Below are 18,108 nucleotides of genomic sequence, written 5' to 3' on the forward strand. Positions count from 1 at the left end.
TTGATATAGACACCATCGTGCTAGATTCGAATTTCCCTGCCTCCACTAGTACACGATTTTGAAAATTCTGTGTATGCTTTGAATTTTTTCCACGTACAACTTCTTATGAATCTTTTCTTCATTTTCTATGATCTACTGGCTGAGATTGAAATCTCAATATCTAGAAATTTCGGATCAAATCCTTGTTCCGATCTCTTAAATTTTACTCCTCCCTTGCTATAAGTTTTTCTTTTAAAAAAATTTTTTTTCTCTTTGTTTGAAGTCAACTCCAAGAACCGTGTTTGATGTACCAAAATTCTTTAAATGAGACGGGAATCTACCAGAAGTTCAGACGTTTATGGGCCTAATGTTCTGGGCTATATCAAAAATTTAAGCCAGCCGAATATGCTAAGGACCACAACGGGAAGTCAGTAGGAAGAATGATAGTGACGCATGCCATGACGTCAACGGATTACCGGGAAGAATTTTCACATATATATAATAAACCATATTATATTTGACATCAGTTTATTACTCTATTTAGGGCAAAGTCCGAGTGAAGTTTCCTCATGTTTATCACAACGAACAATGAGAAATCTGTTGCAATATATTTGTGCTATTAATATAAAGATTTGGTCAAAATTAGATAATTGAAAAGGTGTGAAAAATAAGAACGATCTCCCCATCAACCTTTTTTTTATTTTTAAAATTTTTTGCTTTTACTTTCTTGTATGCTATAATTTTTCAATAATTGGCTATTGTATAAATCGGCGGGCTAAATTTATGAGAATAATTTCTCACTACATCTACACATATAGAATGTTTATCAAATATATATAAAAAAAATTAACTTTTTACATACTAATAGTATTATAATTTTTTTCACTAGCAGCTATGGATTTTTTCGCTACATCTGTACATAATCTAAACTTGTTAATGTTAAAAAAATTGAATATTAACATTGCATAAAAAATTTACTCATATCAAAAACTAAAAGAGAGGTCACTATAATTGTAGAATCCAAAAAGGCAACTTTTTTCTAATAATAAAATCACAAGGGCATAACTTAAAGTCTATCCATTTTTTTTTTACCTTCAATAGTGTTAGTAATTAGGTCAATAAAAGCACAGGGGGTTGGTCCGAATAGTAAGCGGTTCGGATTCGCTTAAGCAGGTCTTGTGTTCGAATCCTAGTGTATGCAGACACCCCTGTTGAGAGACTCTCCCACCATAGCCAAGCATGCGACGCGGATCGGGTCCGGATTAGTCGGGGCAAAAGCTTCGGATACCGGGCGGGCAACAAAACAAAAAAAAAATTAGGTCAATACATCTGTTCGAGGATTAATTAGGCAAGTTCATGAATCATAACCATTATCATCACAAAATGGTATAAGTTAACTTCAACTAAGAGAAGGAATGGTAAGTATGAGATCATGGGTTTAAAATCTCCCATTTTAGAAAAAAAAAAAAAAGATTAACTTCAACTCCAAAAATTAAGGAATATCTGACCATGATCTCTATCAAATTGAACAATTTTGAGCCTCACCCTCAAAGAAATGCAAGGTAATTACTTGAAATGAAAATCTAGAGTTCCACTTAGATTTTTCATGAACAAAATTTTATATTTATTAAAAAAAAAAAGAGCTCTATTTGCTGCATACTTGAAACGTCATTGATAATATGTCTAAAAAACATTCAGATGAAATTATGGAAGATGTCAATGGTGGGATGGATCACTTTATATCCCCATACATGTTCATCTCCTCAAGCCCTCAGGCTTGTCTCTTTACCATCTCAAATCTTAAATTACGCAATAAAAACAAACTAAAATCTCCAAGAAATGCCAAATGTTTTTGCCTAGAAAAAGAGGGCAATTACAAACAAAGAAACCCCTATATCTTAGAACAAACCACCAGGTTTCTTTGAACTTTCAATCTGTTGTAGTAACAATTTAGACCAATTTAAAAAGTCTTGGAGTTTCCCACCACCTGGTTGGTTGACATAGTCAGCTATATACACAAAACGGTGCCGTCACCCAAATGAACAAAACCAAAAACAAAGTACTATTATAATAGTACTTGGTAAACAAGAGAAAGCATAACTAATTTCCTACAATTTGTAAGATTGTCTCACGTGGCTGCTGGCCATCCTTATAAGACCAACCTTTCACACTTGGAAGTCAGGAAACTCAATGGAACCATCCTCCCATTATTTTTCTAACAAGAATTTCCAGAATATTTTATTAGTATGGATTTTTTTGGTTTTAATTATTATCATGTAACCTAAAAAATACTAACACAGAATCATTTACCAAAAGATGGAAAGTTCCACTTAATCAACAGAAATTAATTTACCAAATTGTCCATCATAATAACTCTAATTCACTTTATTTTAAGATTTCAATTGTGTACGCTTTTCTTTGATTTTGAAAAATAAAAAAAAATGACACAAAATTCTCCACTTTTTGATAAAGCCCACAAACCATTTCAATACCTCCAACCCTAATATTTCGGCTGCTCTTCCAAACCATGCCCATATGCCCCGCGCGGGGTTTTTTTAGTCCACAGTCGTAACTTCTGTCTTCCCATCGACATCTCCTCCCACCTTCCTAGGGCTCTTTAATTATCTCTTCTTGTCCCACAAGTACCAGCCTGCCTACTATATAGCCTCTCATTCGAAATCTTCACTATCTCTCTGTCTCTCTCTCTTCAAAATCAGTTCAAGAAATTCTCAAAACGAAATGAAGATCATGCACAATCCTCGATCTCAACATGGAAAAATCCATGTTTTCTTCATCATGGTTTTTTTCATCTTGTTATCATCCTCAGCTGTGCCAAGAGTCGAGGCTCAGTCAAACAACAACAATAACAACAACAACAACAACAACGGCTTTCAAGGTCCCTATTCAAGTTTCAGCCCGTCCATGGCCATCATCATAGTGGTTCTTGTGGCGGCTCTGTTCTTTATGGGCTTCTTTTCCATCTACATCCGCCACTGCTCCGATCCCAACGCCAACAACAGCGTCAGAAATGTTCTGTCTATGCATCCCCGGCGGGCCAACGCTGCCTCCCGTGGCCTTGACCAGGCAGTGCTCGAGACTTTTCCGACATTTACCTACGCTGAAGTTAAGGATCACAAGGTTGGAAAAGGTGCTCTCGAGTGTGCCGTTTGCCTGAACGAGTTTGAAGAGCATGAAACGCTGCGTTTGATACCCAAGTGTGATCACGTATTTCACCCCGAGTGTATCGATGCTTGGTTGGAATCTCACGTGACTTGCCCGGTTTGTCGAGCTAATCTCACACCTCAGCCCGGCGATGAGTCGTCTTTTCATTTGCCGGAGATGACTACCTCGGAAAATCAAGAAAGCAACGGTGAAGGGACTGTGTCGGCAGACCCTGTGCAAGTTGTGTGTGAAGATCCGCCGGAGAGGCAAGAAACGGCTAGACCGCAGGTGAGCCGGAACTATAGCTTCGACATGAGGTCATCGAGAGCTGGGTCGATTAGGAGGCCAGGCAGAGGAGTTTTTGGGTTTGGAAGGTTTAGATCGCATTCTACCGGGCATTCTTTGGTTCAACCGGGGGAAAACATGGACCGGTTTACCTTAAGGTTGCCGGAGGAGAAAAGGAAAGAAATGATGAACCGAGCATTGTTGAACCGGACAAAGAGCTATGCAGTGCCTCTACCAAGGGACAGAAGTTCCAGAAAAGGTTACGGGATCGGTGGTGGCGAAGGAAGCAGTAGAGGAGCAAGGTCTTATAGAAGGGTTGAACCATTAGACCGAGATGCTCAATCAGATCGTTGGGTTTTTGCAAGGGTACCGTCTTTCTTCTCAAGGGCGCTCTCAATAAGGTCCCCTCGGGTGACAGCTGATAATGGTGAAGGATCGTCGAAGACCGAAAAAACTACAGTGAAAATGCCATCTTTCAAGTGTTTGGAGCCAAAGGAAGTTGATGAAACCAGTCTGGTTGCATCCGCCTCGGCTCGACCACCGGTTTAAACGATATGGCACTGGTTGACCCTAGTCTCCGGCTAGATTTTGATAGTAGCACTCCATTCTTTAACGGACAGCAGCCGAAACAAGAATTTTCTTTTCGCCGCCAGCAGCAAAGAAAGCTTGGTCCGCGGTGAGTTGGGCCCCAAGTCTCGGAAACTTTAGCCATGGATTTTTCAATGATGTTCATTTTTTTTTAATATTACATTAAAATATTTTTTTTTGTTTATTGGCAAACCATGTAAATTAAGTGTGACCTTGTCAAAAACTGTAAAGTATGACGGATATTGCAAACTTGTAGGGCCTCCTATTTCTTTTCTAAATTGTTTCTTCTTTTTTAATAAGTCTTTTTCCTACTTTTGGTTAAAGAAGAAGATTCCGAGTGGGTTTGTTTGGATAGAGGATTATTTGTCAAAATTTATTTGTTTACATCATCATTACAATTTTCAACATATCTTTTTATCTCACATACATCACATCATAAAAAGTGTTACAGTAAAAATATCTCAAATAATTTACAATCCAAACAGAGCCGCCGATCGATGTTAACGGATAGTAGTGTAATTTTCTAAAGAAAAATTATTTTTCAATCGTCTTTTTACCTCATATATATCAAATCGTTCCAGTAATTTTTTTTATAAAAAATTCAAAAAAATGCAATTAAAAAATAAGGTATTAATTTGTAGAACTATTAAGTAGTTATATTAATATGTTAATTCAACTCTTAGACTCATTTCTTTCTCTCTTGTTGATGTCTTTTAAATCGAACATTAAGCAAATAACAGAGCAGCCTACAATCCAAAAAAAGGGAATGTTATGGCAAAAGATACCGTCCTCCTCGTGCATGGTCTCGAGCTGAAAACAAGGGCATATGGTTAAATTGAAACTTGACTAGCAACAAAAATGAAAATGACTGCTAATGCATAGAGACAATGAAGTGAAGTGTGGAGCACGCTGTGTTTTGTTGTAATATTTGGGGATGAAATAAAATCATCCCGCCATCTTTGACTTGGCTCAATTTCTTCATTTAATAGCCAGCCATTGGAGTATCAATCAATATATGACTTTATTGGAACCCGGCTCAATTGTGAGATCTGAAGAATTTGGCATTTCATTCTTTTTCAAAGTGGAACCTATAAGAATTTATTCTCACTTTCTATTTTAAATTGAAATTTGAAAAATGAAAAAAAAATAAATCACTACTGGCTATGAAGTCCTACTATAGATAATTTTTTTTTTTTTTTGCTGACGGAGTGGGTGTCCGCATCAATTCTTACGGGGCCCGACTAATCTCATTCCGATCCGGGAGGAGAGGTCCCATCTCCCCGAACACATTAATCACGGGACTTGAACCCGTGCGGGCACTGGACATCAGTTCCTAAGGAGGCTTGCTGAGATCAACCGAACTGCCCATTAGGGGTAAACCACAATTGTAGCAAATTGGTGGGATGTAAGGTTCGAACCCTTGCCTCCCACCCCACTAAAGCCTTAAAGGCTTGGTGGTTTCCTACTATAGATATTCTCAATTCCTCCACTAGCATATACTAGAATAGGAGAGGGAATGTAGCTTCTGCACCACTTAAAACACAAATATATTATATTTCTTTGTAGGTAATTACTAGAGATGTAAAAAGGTCAGAAAACAGAACAGCTTACTCTAATGCCAAACTCCCCTAGAGTGCATGCCAACTGGCCAGAAGAAAATATTGACTTTTAGCTGTAATTTTTAGTGAAGCTGAATTGGAAGAGTTTGATGCTGTTTATCTAATTTTAAATAATTGTAATGCAATTCCAAATAGGGTTTTTTTTTTTTACTTTACTCTACTAATTGATTAAGGAGATTGCATTCTTGAAGAGGGTAAGACTTTTTTTTTTTTAATAAAAAAAGGTTGAATGCATAGTAGAATGAACAAGTAGTGTTGCATTTAAAAAAAAAAAGCATTTGGTGAATGAGTAAACAAAATTTTATACCATTAAATAACCGGGGAAAAAAATTCATTTTTAAAAAGAACAAAGGACCTCATGTCTTAATTACCAAACTTGAAAAGGAATATTAAGGCTCATCTCCTTTTTCCCCACTAGCCATTGGAGGGTCAAGAAAATTATTGCATGGCTGCTTTAAGGTGCCCTAGTTGATTGGCAATTTGGCCAATTTGAAGTTAAAAAAAATTAAAAAAAAAAAAAAAACCATTCACCATCAACAATCAACATCACTAGTACTGGTTGGTGTTGTTTATTTACGACTTTCAGAGTTTTGAGGCTGATCATTGAGTTCACAGTTAATCTACCTTTGCTTTACAAAGCGCGTGCATTTGTGGTGGTAATGCCACGTTAACGTGTTAGGTTACCTTCACAGTTTTGTCATTGTCAAGTTCCATAACATCAATTGGGGCGCCTTCTTCTTGATTTGAATCTAGCAAAAAATTCTTTCCAAAATGCTCTTGAAGTCTTGTAATAAAACCGGATCCAAATGAGAACTGCAAGACAATTTTGGATATAGGGCCGACTACGAATGGCGGAGGTTATTTGAAATTGGACAGATTGAAAGCAAATATAGGATACAAATTTCAATAGCGGATAACATTTTTATGATCTTGTACGTTCTTTGGATCCGACAATTTTATGTCGTGAGAGAAAATATAGTATATTGATTATAAGAAAGTCTTAGTTGTTTGATAAAAAAAAAAAAGGGATTAATTTTTCTTACACTGACAGTATATACACTATCATGTCATGAATCCAACAGTAATAGTGTATACACTGTCAGTGTATATAAGATTTACTCAAAAAAAAAAGGTATTAGTTGTTCTAAATGAGACCATAGTTTTTATTTTTTTTTAAGTATTTCACGAGTTTCACAATGTAATATTCTCTTATTTGTGTCAGTGTGCATGATTAATGTAATTTCTGTGCATGATTACTTTTAATTTCTTCCCTTAATATAGATTTAATGAACGATGATGATGTTTTTATGAAAAGGGAGGCCAAAGTTACCATGAAGGAGAAGTTTTTCCTAAAATATACAACTCATGTGGAGGTAGGATTCCTCCAATCTAATGATATGGGAATGCTAATAAAATCTACTAAAATGTACCACAAAAAAGGCACTAGGGGGATGCATCACGGGATGGTAGTGAATTGTATCATATTATTGGCATTTAATTAATGAGATTGCTGTCTTCCTCCTAACTTACAAGTTACAGCTGCATGTCTTGACATGAAAAGAAATTGAAATTTTTCCAAAAAAAGAAGACATTGAAACGCCACATATATCTAAGCCAAGAACCTAACTAATACTTGCTAGTAATTGATAACTCTTGCCAAGTTTTTTTTTTTAAAAATAATACGTGGATTTGTTTGGATAGCAAATTATTCCAAATAATATTTCGCTTGCATCATAAACACATTTTTCAGTCCATTTTTTTATATTTTCAATCACCTTTTTATCTCACCTACATCACATCACAAAAAGTGCTACAGTAATTATTTCAAATAACACGTTATCCAAATAGTAGTACTATCTGTTTTGAATTTATCACTGAGTTCATCAAAATAAAAATATTTTTTTTGAAAAAGGTGTATCAGTGTATCTATTTGGTCTATATGGGCTCCCTCTTTTCTTTTCTTTTTTCTTTTTTGAAGGAATTTATATATAAATATATATATATCTTTTATTGAGATCAGCAAGAAAGTTTACACCAGAACGCCTTTATCGGATCCTAAAACAGTCTTATCCAACTCAGACAAGTGGCAAGGAGCCCCCACACAACTTGCAATTTTCAATTCTTCTCTTTAGATTAAGACAGCATAGATGTTGCCGTTTGTGAAAAAACCAAGAAAGACATCTTCATCAAGTTAATTTTTGTTTGACTGTCTTTTCTTTTTACCACTTAGTAAATTAACCATCTTATCATGCTTCAAATTTTGATTTTTCATTCTCCTGAAAGTTGATTAGACATTATTATTAGTATCTTTCTCTCAAAAACAAAAGAAATCACCAGTAGCCGTATAAGGGATTTTCCAAACAGAAACTACTAAACAATAATAGCTGAGATTCTATGTAAATCTCAAGAATTGAACATTCGTACATTTCAAGAAAAATAGGGACGTTCCAACCTCAGCATGTAAAATGAAGATAAAGAGATGTTGATATAATCATCTTATCCGGAACGCAATTTGGCCTGGTCCAAAGCCTCGAGTTGGCCTGGACGCTATTGAATATTTTAGTTGTTAGTCAAGTCAACTATTGGCTGCCGAACCAGAAGAAAATGGTTTGGTTTGATCTGTTGAAACAAGAGAGTAGACTTCCAAGGACCCCTCTAGAAAGAAGAATAAAACATTCTTGTTTATTTCGAAGTGAAAAGCCAAGTGGTTCGACTTAAAAACCATCATGAGAATACGAATAAGCAACTAGCTTATTGAATTTTACAGAGTATGTTTCCTGTCGCGGTTTTCTACATCACTTGGCAAGAAAACACTCTGAACTTTTCACCCCTTGCATTGCAGTGTAGTTTTGTAGATTTATCGGCTTTTGTGCAGGAAATAGATTTGTAGTTTCTTTGGCCCTTCCTCTTGAACTTTTCAGTGACAAGCCTACTGAATAAAGAATCATGTTCCCAGAATATGAATTTCATCCGTCACTGGACCATACAAACAAAAGCAAAGCTTACACGTTTCCATGACAGCATACGCAAAAAGTTTTTTTTTTTTTTTTTTTCACACACACAAACTTGCACATCCATTTATGCATCTGGACCAGCTCCACTGATACTGCATGCATGAACTAAACCTAGCCTATTATTAATCGTAGGGTTAATTATAAAAACTCCCCCGAAAGTTTAACCAGTTTGCACTTTATCACCTAATATTATTATTTTTTCTCACTGTACCTCCTAAATCGTTAGTCAACTACAATATTGCATAATGGAAATGCCAAAAAGACATTGATACTCCTAAAGGCTAATTACATTAAATTCCCTTAAAGTATAGCTATTTTGTACTTTTTTTGCTGACAAGATTTTTCTCTTAATTTGGTTATTCGTCCCTAAAATTATTAATCAACTCTAATATTTTGTAAAACTCAACGTAATTTTTTTAGATGCAATAAAAATTTTTTTAGAAAAATTTAGCAATTCAAATAAATTTTAATAGTATCTAAGCACGGTATATTAAAAGAACAACTCTAAACATTTTGAACTCCAAATCAACCATGTTTCTCTTTTTTAGTATTATCAATGAAAAAAAATTTATACTTCCATTTTAAAAAAATATATAGCTATTAAAAGAAAAGTTTAGCTGAATGCATATTTCTAAAGAGAAATTGACAATATCCCGATCATTTTTAGACTTTTTAAAATATTTTTGCATTTTAATTTTTTAATAATAATTTCTATTTTTTCCCACTATTGAATCAATTGGCAAGATATTCTCCTCGATCTAAAAAAAGGTGCAATTATGGAATGAAATTTAACTAGGACCATATATATATACATTATAATTTATTAATGTTATGTTAGGAATATTATTTTTTAGATATTAATTGTTCTGGGTATTATCAAATATTAGAATTCATTAATGATTTAGTAACAAATAAACAAAATGATAAAAAATGATGTCAGGGGATAAAGTGCAAAACAAGCTATACTTTAAGGGGATTTACCGTAGTCAACTCTTAGGATTATAAATATGTTTTTAACATCACTATTACACAATGTTAGAATTAACTAACGATTTAGGGGATAAAGTGAAAAAAAATAACGTTAGGGAATAAAGTGCAAAAGTGGCTATACCTTAGGAGGAGTTTTTGTAATTTGAAGCATTGCATCGTGTCAAAGGCCACATTTGGAACCATATATGCCCCCCAAAATTAGTTGAACACCTTAATGTATTTATACAAGAATGTCAATATTACTGCTAGATTTGGCATAGACATGGAGATAAGAATAAATACTAACCCAAAAATAGAGAAAAACAAGAAATTATATACAATTGTAGAGAGTTGAGACACGAGTATCTCATTTTCTTTTAAGTGATTCAAGATGTTGTGAAAAACAATCAATTACAACAACAGTTTAACCATTCTTACTATCACTTTCACTAGTTTGTAAAGCTAAACAAGCATAACTCTATTTTTTTCTACAATTACAAGTATCTAACCTACTTATACTCTATGAAAAGACCATACAAAGGCTTATATGGTGGTTGAAGATGAATTACCAGATCAGATAAGTGCACTACTACACCCTTTGAGTTTTTTAAGAACAAAAAGACTACACTTCTTGTTTGATGCACTAGATGGGATTTGAAACCCTGATCTAGTGCATGGGAAAGTTTTAAGGAGGCTCTCCCTTCCCATTGGATCAAGGCCAAATGGTTATTTATTATTGAAAATCTGCATCCACGCCAGGTTAGTGGATTTAACCTCACTAATATTTATTAGGATTATTATCACTTTATCCCCTTAACGTTTAGTGTTACTGTTAATTTTTCCCCCTTAACGTTATTTTTTAGTCATTTTATCCTCAAAACTAATGATCAAATTTAACGGAGTTTATTAATCAAATGATAAGACATGTTTAGCCTTTAAAATTATTATCACTTTACCCCCATAACCTGTAACCTTCTTATCAATTTATCCCCTAGAGTTATTTTTAAAATAATTTATCCCACCATTAAACCAACTTAGCAAGTTAATAAACTTTAGAAGATTGTACCCTCTTTTTATATAATAAAAACATTAAAAATTTTAGCCTGGCTCTTCTCCTTTTCAGTATCAAGAAAAAAAAGTCAAAACATTAATCTCTTTTTTTTTAGCAATCTTATTAATATTGAAAAAAATCGAAAAATAGGGAAGGGGGAGAGAGAGAGAGCTCAATTCTTTTTTTTTTAAATACAAATAAGAAAGAATTCATTATTTTTATTATTTTAAAATTACTTTACTTTTCTGTTTTCTATCCAATTCTAATCCTAATCCCGAGGATATTAAAGTAATACGATAATATTAGATTTTTCCTTATTTTCTTTCTTTACAAAATCTACTTTCTGTCTCCTTCTGTCCTATCTCTTTTTCTTTTCCTAATATTAATAAGTGTGAAAAAAGAATTTGATAAAATCCTTTTATTATTATGTTTTTGGAACTCTTAGAGAGAGAAAAAAAAGGAAGAATAACTGTTCTAATTTTTTCCATTTTTAATTTTATATAAAAGAGGTAAATACATTTAAAAATTTTTGAACATACTTGTTAGATTAACGATAGGGTAAAATATCTAGAAATAATGTTAGAGAGTAAAGTGATTGCGTCACTATAATTCAAAGGGATAAAGAAATAATAACAATGTAGAAATGCTATAAGATAAAAGGATATTTTTGTCAAAAACTTATTAATATGCTGAATTGAATCATCTATGAGGTGAAGTGATTAAATGATAATATTAGGAGATAAATTGATAGTAGCAATCTAATTTAAAGGAATAAAGTGATAATAACCCTATTTATTATTGAAAACAAGTATTAACTCACTAATATATATATATATATATTTTTTACTAAGACAAAATAAATCTCTCAGTTTCATCAGGTTCAAGTGGATGAGATTAAAAACTTTCTGTGACAAATTGTTTTAGGACTTTGGAGATGTGCAGTCGTTAAACTCGTTTCTTCTTTCTACATGCTATATCGAAGGCGATCAACAGCTACAAGAACATAATTCAAATTACACAACTCACTGTCTATACTTCTTAGGTTCAAAAAAAGAACGTTCAAGCTTCTAAAATTTCACAATGTTTGCACATTCAAATCAAGTAAAAGGTACGACTCTTAACCCTCTAATGCTTGTTTCAGTGAAGAGTTTGGAAAGCCAATTTTCTCAAAAAAATTTCTATTTTTTCCGGACGAAATATTTTACTACCGAACATAAACATAGTAAAATTAACACGAAAAGAAAACATGAATTACAAACTATTTCTGGACTGTCCCATCACAGAGCTAAGATTGTCAAAATCTCTGTAAGCTGCAAAACATCTACGTTACAAGACAGTGATGTGATGCACTTACGCATACGACTCTCTATCAATATATATACACTCCGCACAAAATTGGCTTCAAGTTTCTGTCGAGTTTCCTTGCTCCTTGGCCATTGAATTTATAGGGAAGAAAATGGATAATCGATTGACAGGACAAATTGAGACTACCTCATGCTGCTTTGAAACTTTCAGACAGGACTTGGTAGTATTGTATTTGCTGCACAATAAAAACAAAAAGTTACCTTTGTTATCGCATATTTTTTTTTTTTCAGGACGAAGCTATAGTTTAGAATCAAAATTGGCCATACTTTATCTGAGACAGATGGAGAGATTTTCTCCAGTGCCCGCTTAAAATGCTCATCTTTGATGGTCCATGGTGTGCCGTCCGAACTCGTGTTCTCACACAAGAGTTTGTCATGAAGGGCAGCCATAGCAGCCTCATTCATCTACATAGAAAACAAACTCAATTTAGAGACATAAGATAGCTCTTTGTAGCAACTTTCATGGACCTGAAGGGCAGGAAGATGGGTATAACGAAAAGGAAAATGAACAAACCAGTGCAGAAAGGTCAGCTCCACTCAGATTTTCACAAGAACTGTCTCTTCCAATTGCCATTAAGTCAACCGTGGCATCTATGGGCTTCTTCCTTGCAAGAGCATTTAAGATTAAACCACGTTCATCAGCAGTAGGCAGTGGCACGTACAAAAGCTTTCCAAACCTTCCAGGTCGAAGGACAGCCCTGTCCATGACTTCAGGCCTGGAAATGTTTAAGCAAAATAAGAAAAATGAAAATGAGGTGAAGGCAGCAATAGCAAATCTGACACTGATGATTCGGCTGTGCAGCAGGATTGGATACACAAAAACCCAAAAGAAGACATAGCTCTCACCTATTTGTTGCCCCAATTACGTAAACACCCCTTCGTTGTTCAGCACCATCTAGCTCTATCAACAGCTGCAAAGTTACAGAAGAGATTAACTTTAAGATGCAATACTGGGAAGCAAATATGAGACGAATGACAATGTTATTAGGCAAGAGAATACTTCAAATATGTCATAACAAACATTTCTCACCTGGTTCAAAAGCCGCTCAACAACCCATCCCCCTTCTCTACCACGCTTTGTTGTCAATGCATCCACCTGATAGGGCAGACAAAAGCAACAGCAGAGTTGCAAGATCAACTCCCATAGAAGTCTCCCAGATATTGCAAACAGAAATTTCGAAAAATCAGAACGCAACATCCTGCATTAAGTTCTATGGCAGACAATAAGGGAAAGGCACTGAAATGTAAAGCATTCTCCCCCACAAAGGGAGTTTAACAAAATAACCACCTGAAATATCCCTCCATAACATAAAAGAAGACCAACTAAAAAAATTGTGGAAAAAGAAAATCAATTAAACAATATCCATATGGATCATAATCCACTTGGTAACAAAGTGTTGTCTATGTACTCAAGCCAAAAGATTTCTGACAGCTAAAAGTATATTAGACATATACTAGTGCATGCACGCACGCACGCATATATAACCAGTTTCAAACGAGTTGAACAAACCTCATCAAAGAAAAGTATGCATGGAGAACATGTCCTTGCACGACTGAATACAGTCCGTACTGCCAACTCACTTTCACCAACATATTTATTGAGGAGCTCAGGACCCTATAGAGAAAAACAACAGTTGAATATTCTACCAGAATGTAATGCATTGGTATTTCATTGATCAATAGGAAATCAAAACAGAGAGATGAACCTTGATATGTATGAAATTTGCTCCAGCTTCATTAGCAACAGCTTTAGCAATCAACGTTTTTCCACAGCCTGGAGGACCATAAAGCAAAAATCCTGTCTCTAAATCAACTCCAAAGTCCTGAAAATAAAATAATAAATTTAGTAGCCTGACACTATTGTACAGGGAAAAAGGCAGAGATTTGTGCAGAGATAATTTCAGCATTTGAGAAGAAAGTGTGGCTAATACTTTACAGCAAGAAGACAAAAGCTGAGGCAAAGAGATCAGAAATAAACTAGGGAAGCCCCAACTATGAACAAAGTATAATAATGCACTATAAAAACAAGTTCATATCAATCATCATCATCATATACAGGAAACCTACACACTGGAGAAATATCAATAAATATTTTCACACGGAGAATATTACCAAAAACCTAAATAAGAAGAAACCAATATGTAACAAGATGAAACTTCCCAACAGAATATACCCGGAAGCCTTGGAAAAGGACTATACACTTGCTATTTCATATGCATAAAAGGAAATGACAATATACTTCCTGTTATAAAATTAATTAACTTGTAATTATAAACTTAACCTCTATGCTGTCTAGATCATCAAACTAATAGAATCTTGGTATTCAGTTTCAGGGGGAAAAAAAGTTAAGGCATTTGTACCTCATATTCTTCAGGAAACTTTATACGCCTAACTATATATCGGTCAAACTCCTGTCTTAACAGATGGAGCCCTCCAACATCCTCCCATTTCACATTGGGAATGGCAGAAAATCCTTCTCTCCTAGAAGATGGTTGGACCATCTTAGCCGCTCCCTGTAACCAGTCATGTTTAGCAATTTTCAGCACTATGATATTAATCAGCCAATGGCTTTTAGAGGCACAATATAATATCATAATAATAATAATACCAGCAGAGGTCGGCTACAACTATAACTTTCAGAAGGCAATTTGATATTGAAAAAGAACTGAATAGCAAATTAATTTCCCTTGATCAGGCACAAAATTCAATAAGTTATTGTGGTTCCTTTCTCCCTATTCTTCTCTGCCCTTTCAGGGTAGATAGGAGATGGACATCTGGAGGGAGGTAGTGCAGAATCAAAAAACATAAAACTGATGATGTCTGTGAATGGACAGAACCTGCAGCTGCTAAGCAAAAGGTTCAAGAATTAAAGCTTGTGGCACGGAAACTCAGATGCCTATACAACATTCAGAAAAAGTATAATACATTCGAACTCAAGAAGCAGGATCAAGGCAAACCAAGAACATGATTTAGCAAGCTTAATTGCATGAAGCCAATGGATAATGGAGGTACAATTGCAGAAGCCAAAGAAATTGAAAGTAGAGTGCATGAGTAACTCATGTAAATGAAAACAAATCAAACATATTTAATAAAATTGCAAGCAGAACTCTAAAGGGTAAAAAAAAACATCAATATTGAGAATCACAGATGAAGAATAAGACAAGGGACAATTATGCTCTCCATGACAATTACCTCAAAATCAGCCATGGTGATACTTAGCTTTTCCATTTCTTCAAGTGACCATGGGTGCTTCCACCACTCCTCAGCATATTCACCATCCACATTCTCTTTGGAAAGCTCGTCCTTTCTGTGGTCTATAATTCTCTTCATTGCAAGATTGCCAGCCTTGTTGGTGAGCGCCGCCAGATCGGCTCCAACAAACCCCGGAGTAGCTCTAGCTATCTTCAGAAGATCAAAGGAACCTTCGACTTTAAGATTGCTTGTAAGCACTGAAAGAATCTCAACCCTTGCCTTTTCATCTGGAACACCCAAAACAATTTCTCGATCAAACCGTCCAGGCCTCCTTAAAGCAGAGTCAACAGCATCAGGCCTGTTTGTAGCTCCAATTACCAAAACATAACCGGGTCTGGCATCAGAATTTTCCGAATCTGCATTTCCATCGGCAGGTTTCACAATTCTGTATGATTCATCCATGCACGTCATCAACTGTGTTACAATACGCCGTTCCATTTCACGCTGCAGATTTTCTCTTTTTGAAGCTATGGCATCAATCTCATCAATAAATACAATTGAAGGTGCTGTCCTGTATGCTTTTGAGAATAGCTCCCGTATGTTTTCTTCTGATGCACCTGAAATACCCAGATGATACAAGTTGAATCAAACTTACAATTAGGATGAAATGTAGAATTCTTCTAAATAAAGATAGGAAAAGTAAAACACAAGAATTGAAATTTTAACGAATTACAACTATGATAAGAAGTTAAAGCTTGAGCAAATGAATAGCTAGGATAAGAAGTTACCAACAGAGCAAATCACGAATATGATTTTGAGATAATCTAATATCAACATGCAAAACTAACCAATGATGTCTCACACAACTATCAGATGAGAATCCAAATTATCGTTGCATCTAATGGCTCAGTGTGCCATATCACTTTTCCACCTAATAGCAAACAGCAATAAGCAATAAATCCCAGAGCTAGATGAAAAAAGTTAATCACCCAGGACTCAAAAATTCAAACTTGACGGTTCTTGCATTGTTAAAATTGCTTAGTTACCAGAAAACTGTACCAGCATTTCACAATTAACCTTCTTAAAGATGTCTACCTATCAATGTAACCATATATTACACTTCCACTGAATACCATCGTTTACCTGAAATACCAGACACCAATTCAGTAGCTGAAATTTTATAAAAGGGAACACCAGTCTCATTAGCAATAGCATGAGCCAGCTTAGTCTTCCCACAGCCTGGTGGTCCATGCAACAAAATTCCAGCCATAGGCCTCACTCCAAGATGCTGCGGCAAATGCGGATGATACAGTGGGACAATCACCTCCATCTTCAACTCCTCCACCACTCTACTCATCCCACCTAAATCCTTAAACTTTGGCCCTTTAACACCAGCACCACCATTATCACTATCATTATTCTCCCCTCCTCCTCCTTTTTTCCTCCAATCCCTCTTCTCAATTCGCCCTTCTTTCACCAAATCAACTTTCTGATTGCGCTTACTAGAATTATTATTAACCACCTCCATTTCCACCACTGCAACATTCGCGGCCACTCCTTTTCGCTTCCCAACCCCCTTTCCTTTCTCACCGTACCTATCCCTCAGCTGAGACTTCATCAAATCAAACTCCGGCTCATATTCCTCCCCATAAATCGCATCTGAGGATGAAGACGATGAAGTTGAAACCTCTTCTTCGCTAGACCCCGGCGAGACACTAGAAACCCCAGTTTCCTCAACCCCAACATGCCGACTACTATTAATCAAATGCTGCATCTCCATTTGCTGCAATTTCGCCTCAGCCCTATCCAATTTCCTCGGCCTCTTCTGCACCCGGTCGGACCTATCATTTTCACTTTCACTACTACTATCACCATCCTTATTAATGACAGAATTTGTTTTCCTACTATTGCTGGCGGTTTCTTCGAGGAGGTTGCGGACGTGTCTAGAAAAATCCCGGAGCTTCGTGCGTTCGTATCTGGGGTAATTGGAGCGAAGGAAGCTCACCAGCTGGTCTTCGCTAGGGTTTTTGATCGGGCATGATGCTATATCGCGTAACAGGGATTTTCTGAAAATTGAAGACGAAGATTTGCCGCCGCTGCCGGGCGTTCCTTGCCGTCGTCTTCCCATACGCATTGGAATGGGCCGCGGGTTTCTGATTTGGGTTAGGAGTTGGAGGGACAGAGACGGCAGTTTGGGCGGTTGGAGGCGGGAAAGAGGAGGGTTTTAGGTTTCCGTTGGTGGGAGATGGAGGAAACGGAAATGCCATACGGTTTAAAAGGTTTAAGCCTAAGATTTATTACTGCCTTCATTTTAAATTTTTACCGTTATAGGGTGGATTAAGGTTGGAAATGGATTAATTAGGGTATTTAATTACATACAAATCCTTTTTTTTTTTTCCAACTCTTGCATATAAACATTTTTCTAAACTAAATTTATTTCGAAGAAATTAACGTGTGACATGTCTTAACAAATACATATTAGATAAGACTTATAATAACTTTCGTTGAATTAAGATAGAACTTTGCCCTGTGCTTAAATTTTTAATATTTTGTCCAGAAATATTTTTTTGATTATAAGCTGCATCAAGACTTTCAATAGTTTAATATAATTAGAAATTTTCAATTATTATTATTAGGTAATTGAACATTTTTGTTTTTAAAATATTTTTGGAATTTTAAAATGTAAATTTTAATGAGATTATGATATTTTATTTTAAAAATTAAATATCTTAATTAATTTAAATAAATAATACATAATTTTTTAGCATTAATATTAATAGGCTTGAGAATTGTAATTTTAAAATGAACAATATTATTGATGAAACATATATAACTTATAATACGGAGTAATATAATTATAATTATTATAAGATGCTAAGTACTTT

General features: G+C 35.2%; 2 protein-coding genes across 2 annotated transcripts; one reads left to right on the top strand and one right to left on the bottom strand.

The window, feature by feature from the left end:
* The first annotated feature begins 2,497 nt into the window (after positions 1-2,497).
* On the top strand, positions 2,498-4,292 carry LOC113761628 (E3 ubiquitin-protein ligase ATL6-like). Its single transcript, XM_027304698.1, has one exon. The coding sequence runs from the start codon at positions 2,719-2,721 to the stop codon at positions 3,973-3,975; it is 1,257 nt and encodes a 418-aa protein (XP_027160499.1). The 5' UTR covers positions 2,498-2,718; the 3' UTR covers positions 3,976-4,292.
* A 7,603-nt stretch (positions 4,293-11,895) lies between these two features.
* LOC113760421 (cell division control protein 48 homolog C) lies at positions 11,896-17,452 on the bottom strand. Its single transcript, XM_027302987.1, has 10 exons — positions 16,367-17,452; positions 15,224-15,840; positions 14,392-14,544; positions 13,738-13,854; positions 13,542-13,646; positions 13,062-13,127; positions 12,878-12,942; positions 12,546-12,747; positions 12,299-12,436; positions 11,896-12,207 (listed from the first exon to the last, which is right to left on the bottom strand). The coding sequence occupies exons 1-10, from the start codon at positions 17,355-17,357 to the stop codon at positions 12,160-12,162; spliced, it is 2,502 nt and encodes an 833-aa protein (XP_027158788.1). The 5' UTR covers positions 17,358-17,452; the 3' UTR covers positions 11,896-12,159.
* Positions 17,453-18,108: the final 656 nt, after the last annotated feature.

The sequence above is a fragment of the Coffea eugenioides genome, chromosome 2, assembly GCF_003713205.1.
Source record: "Coffea eugenioides isolate CCC68of chromosome 2, Ceug_1.0, whole genome shotgun sequence".
Lineage (NCBI taxonomy): Eukaryota > Viridiplantae > Streptophyta > Magnoliopsida > Gentianales > Rubiaceae > Coffea > Coffea eugenioides.

Excerpts from the sequence above, each read along its gene's own strand:
- LOC113760421 (XM_027302987.1), bottom strand. The coding sequence starts at position 17,357 with ATGCGTATGGGAAGACGACGGCAAGGAACGCCCGGCAGCGGCGGCAAA. Across the intron at positions 14,545-15,223 it reads TCACCATGGCTGATTTTGAG|GGAGCGGCTAAGATGGTCCA; the intron begins GTAATTGTCATG and ends GACTGGTTACAG. Across the intron at positions 12,748-12,877 it reads GTAATTGGGGCAACAAATAG|GCCTGAAGTCATGGACAGGG; the intron begins GTGAGAGCTATG and ends AAACATTTCCAG.
- LOC113761628 (XM_027304698.1), top strand. The coding sequence starts at position 2,719 with ATGAAGATCATGCACAATCCTCGATCTCAACATGGAAAAATCCATGTT.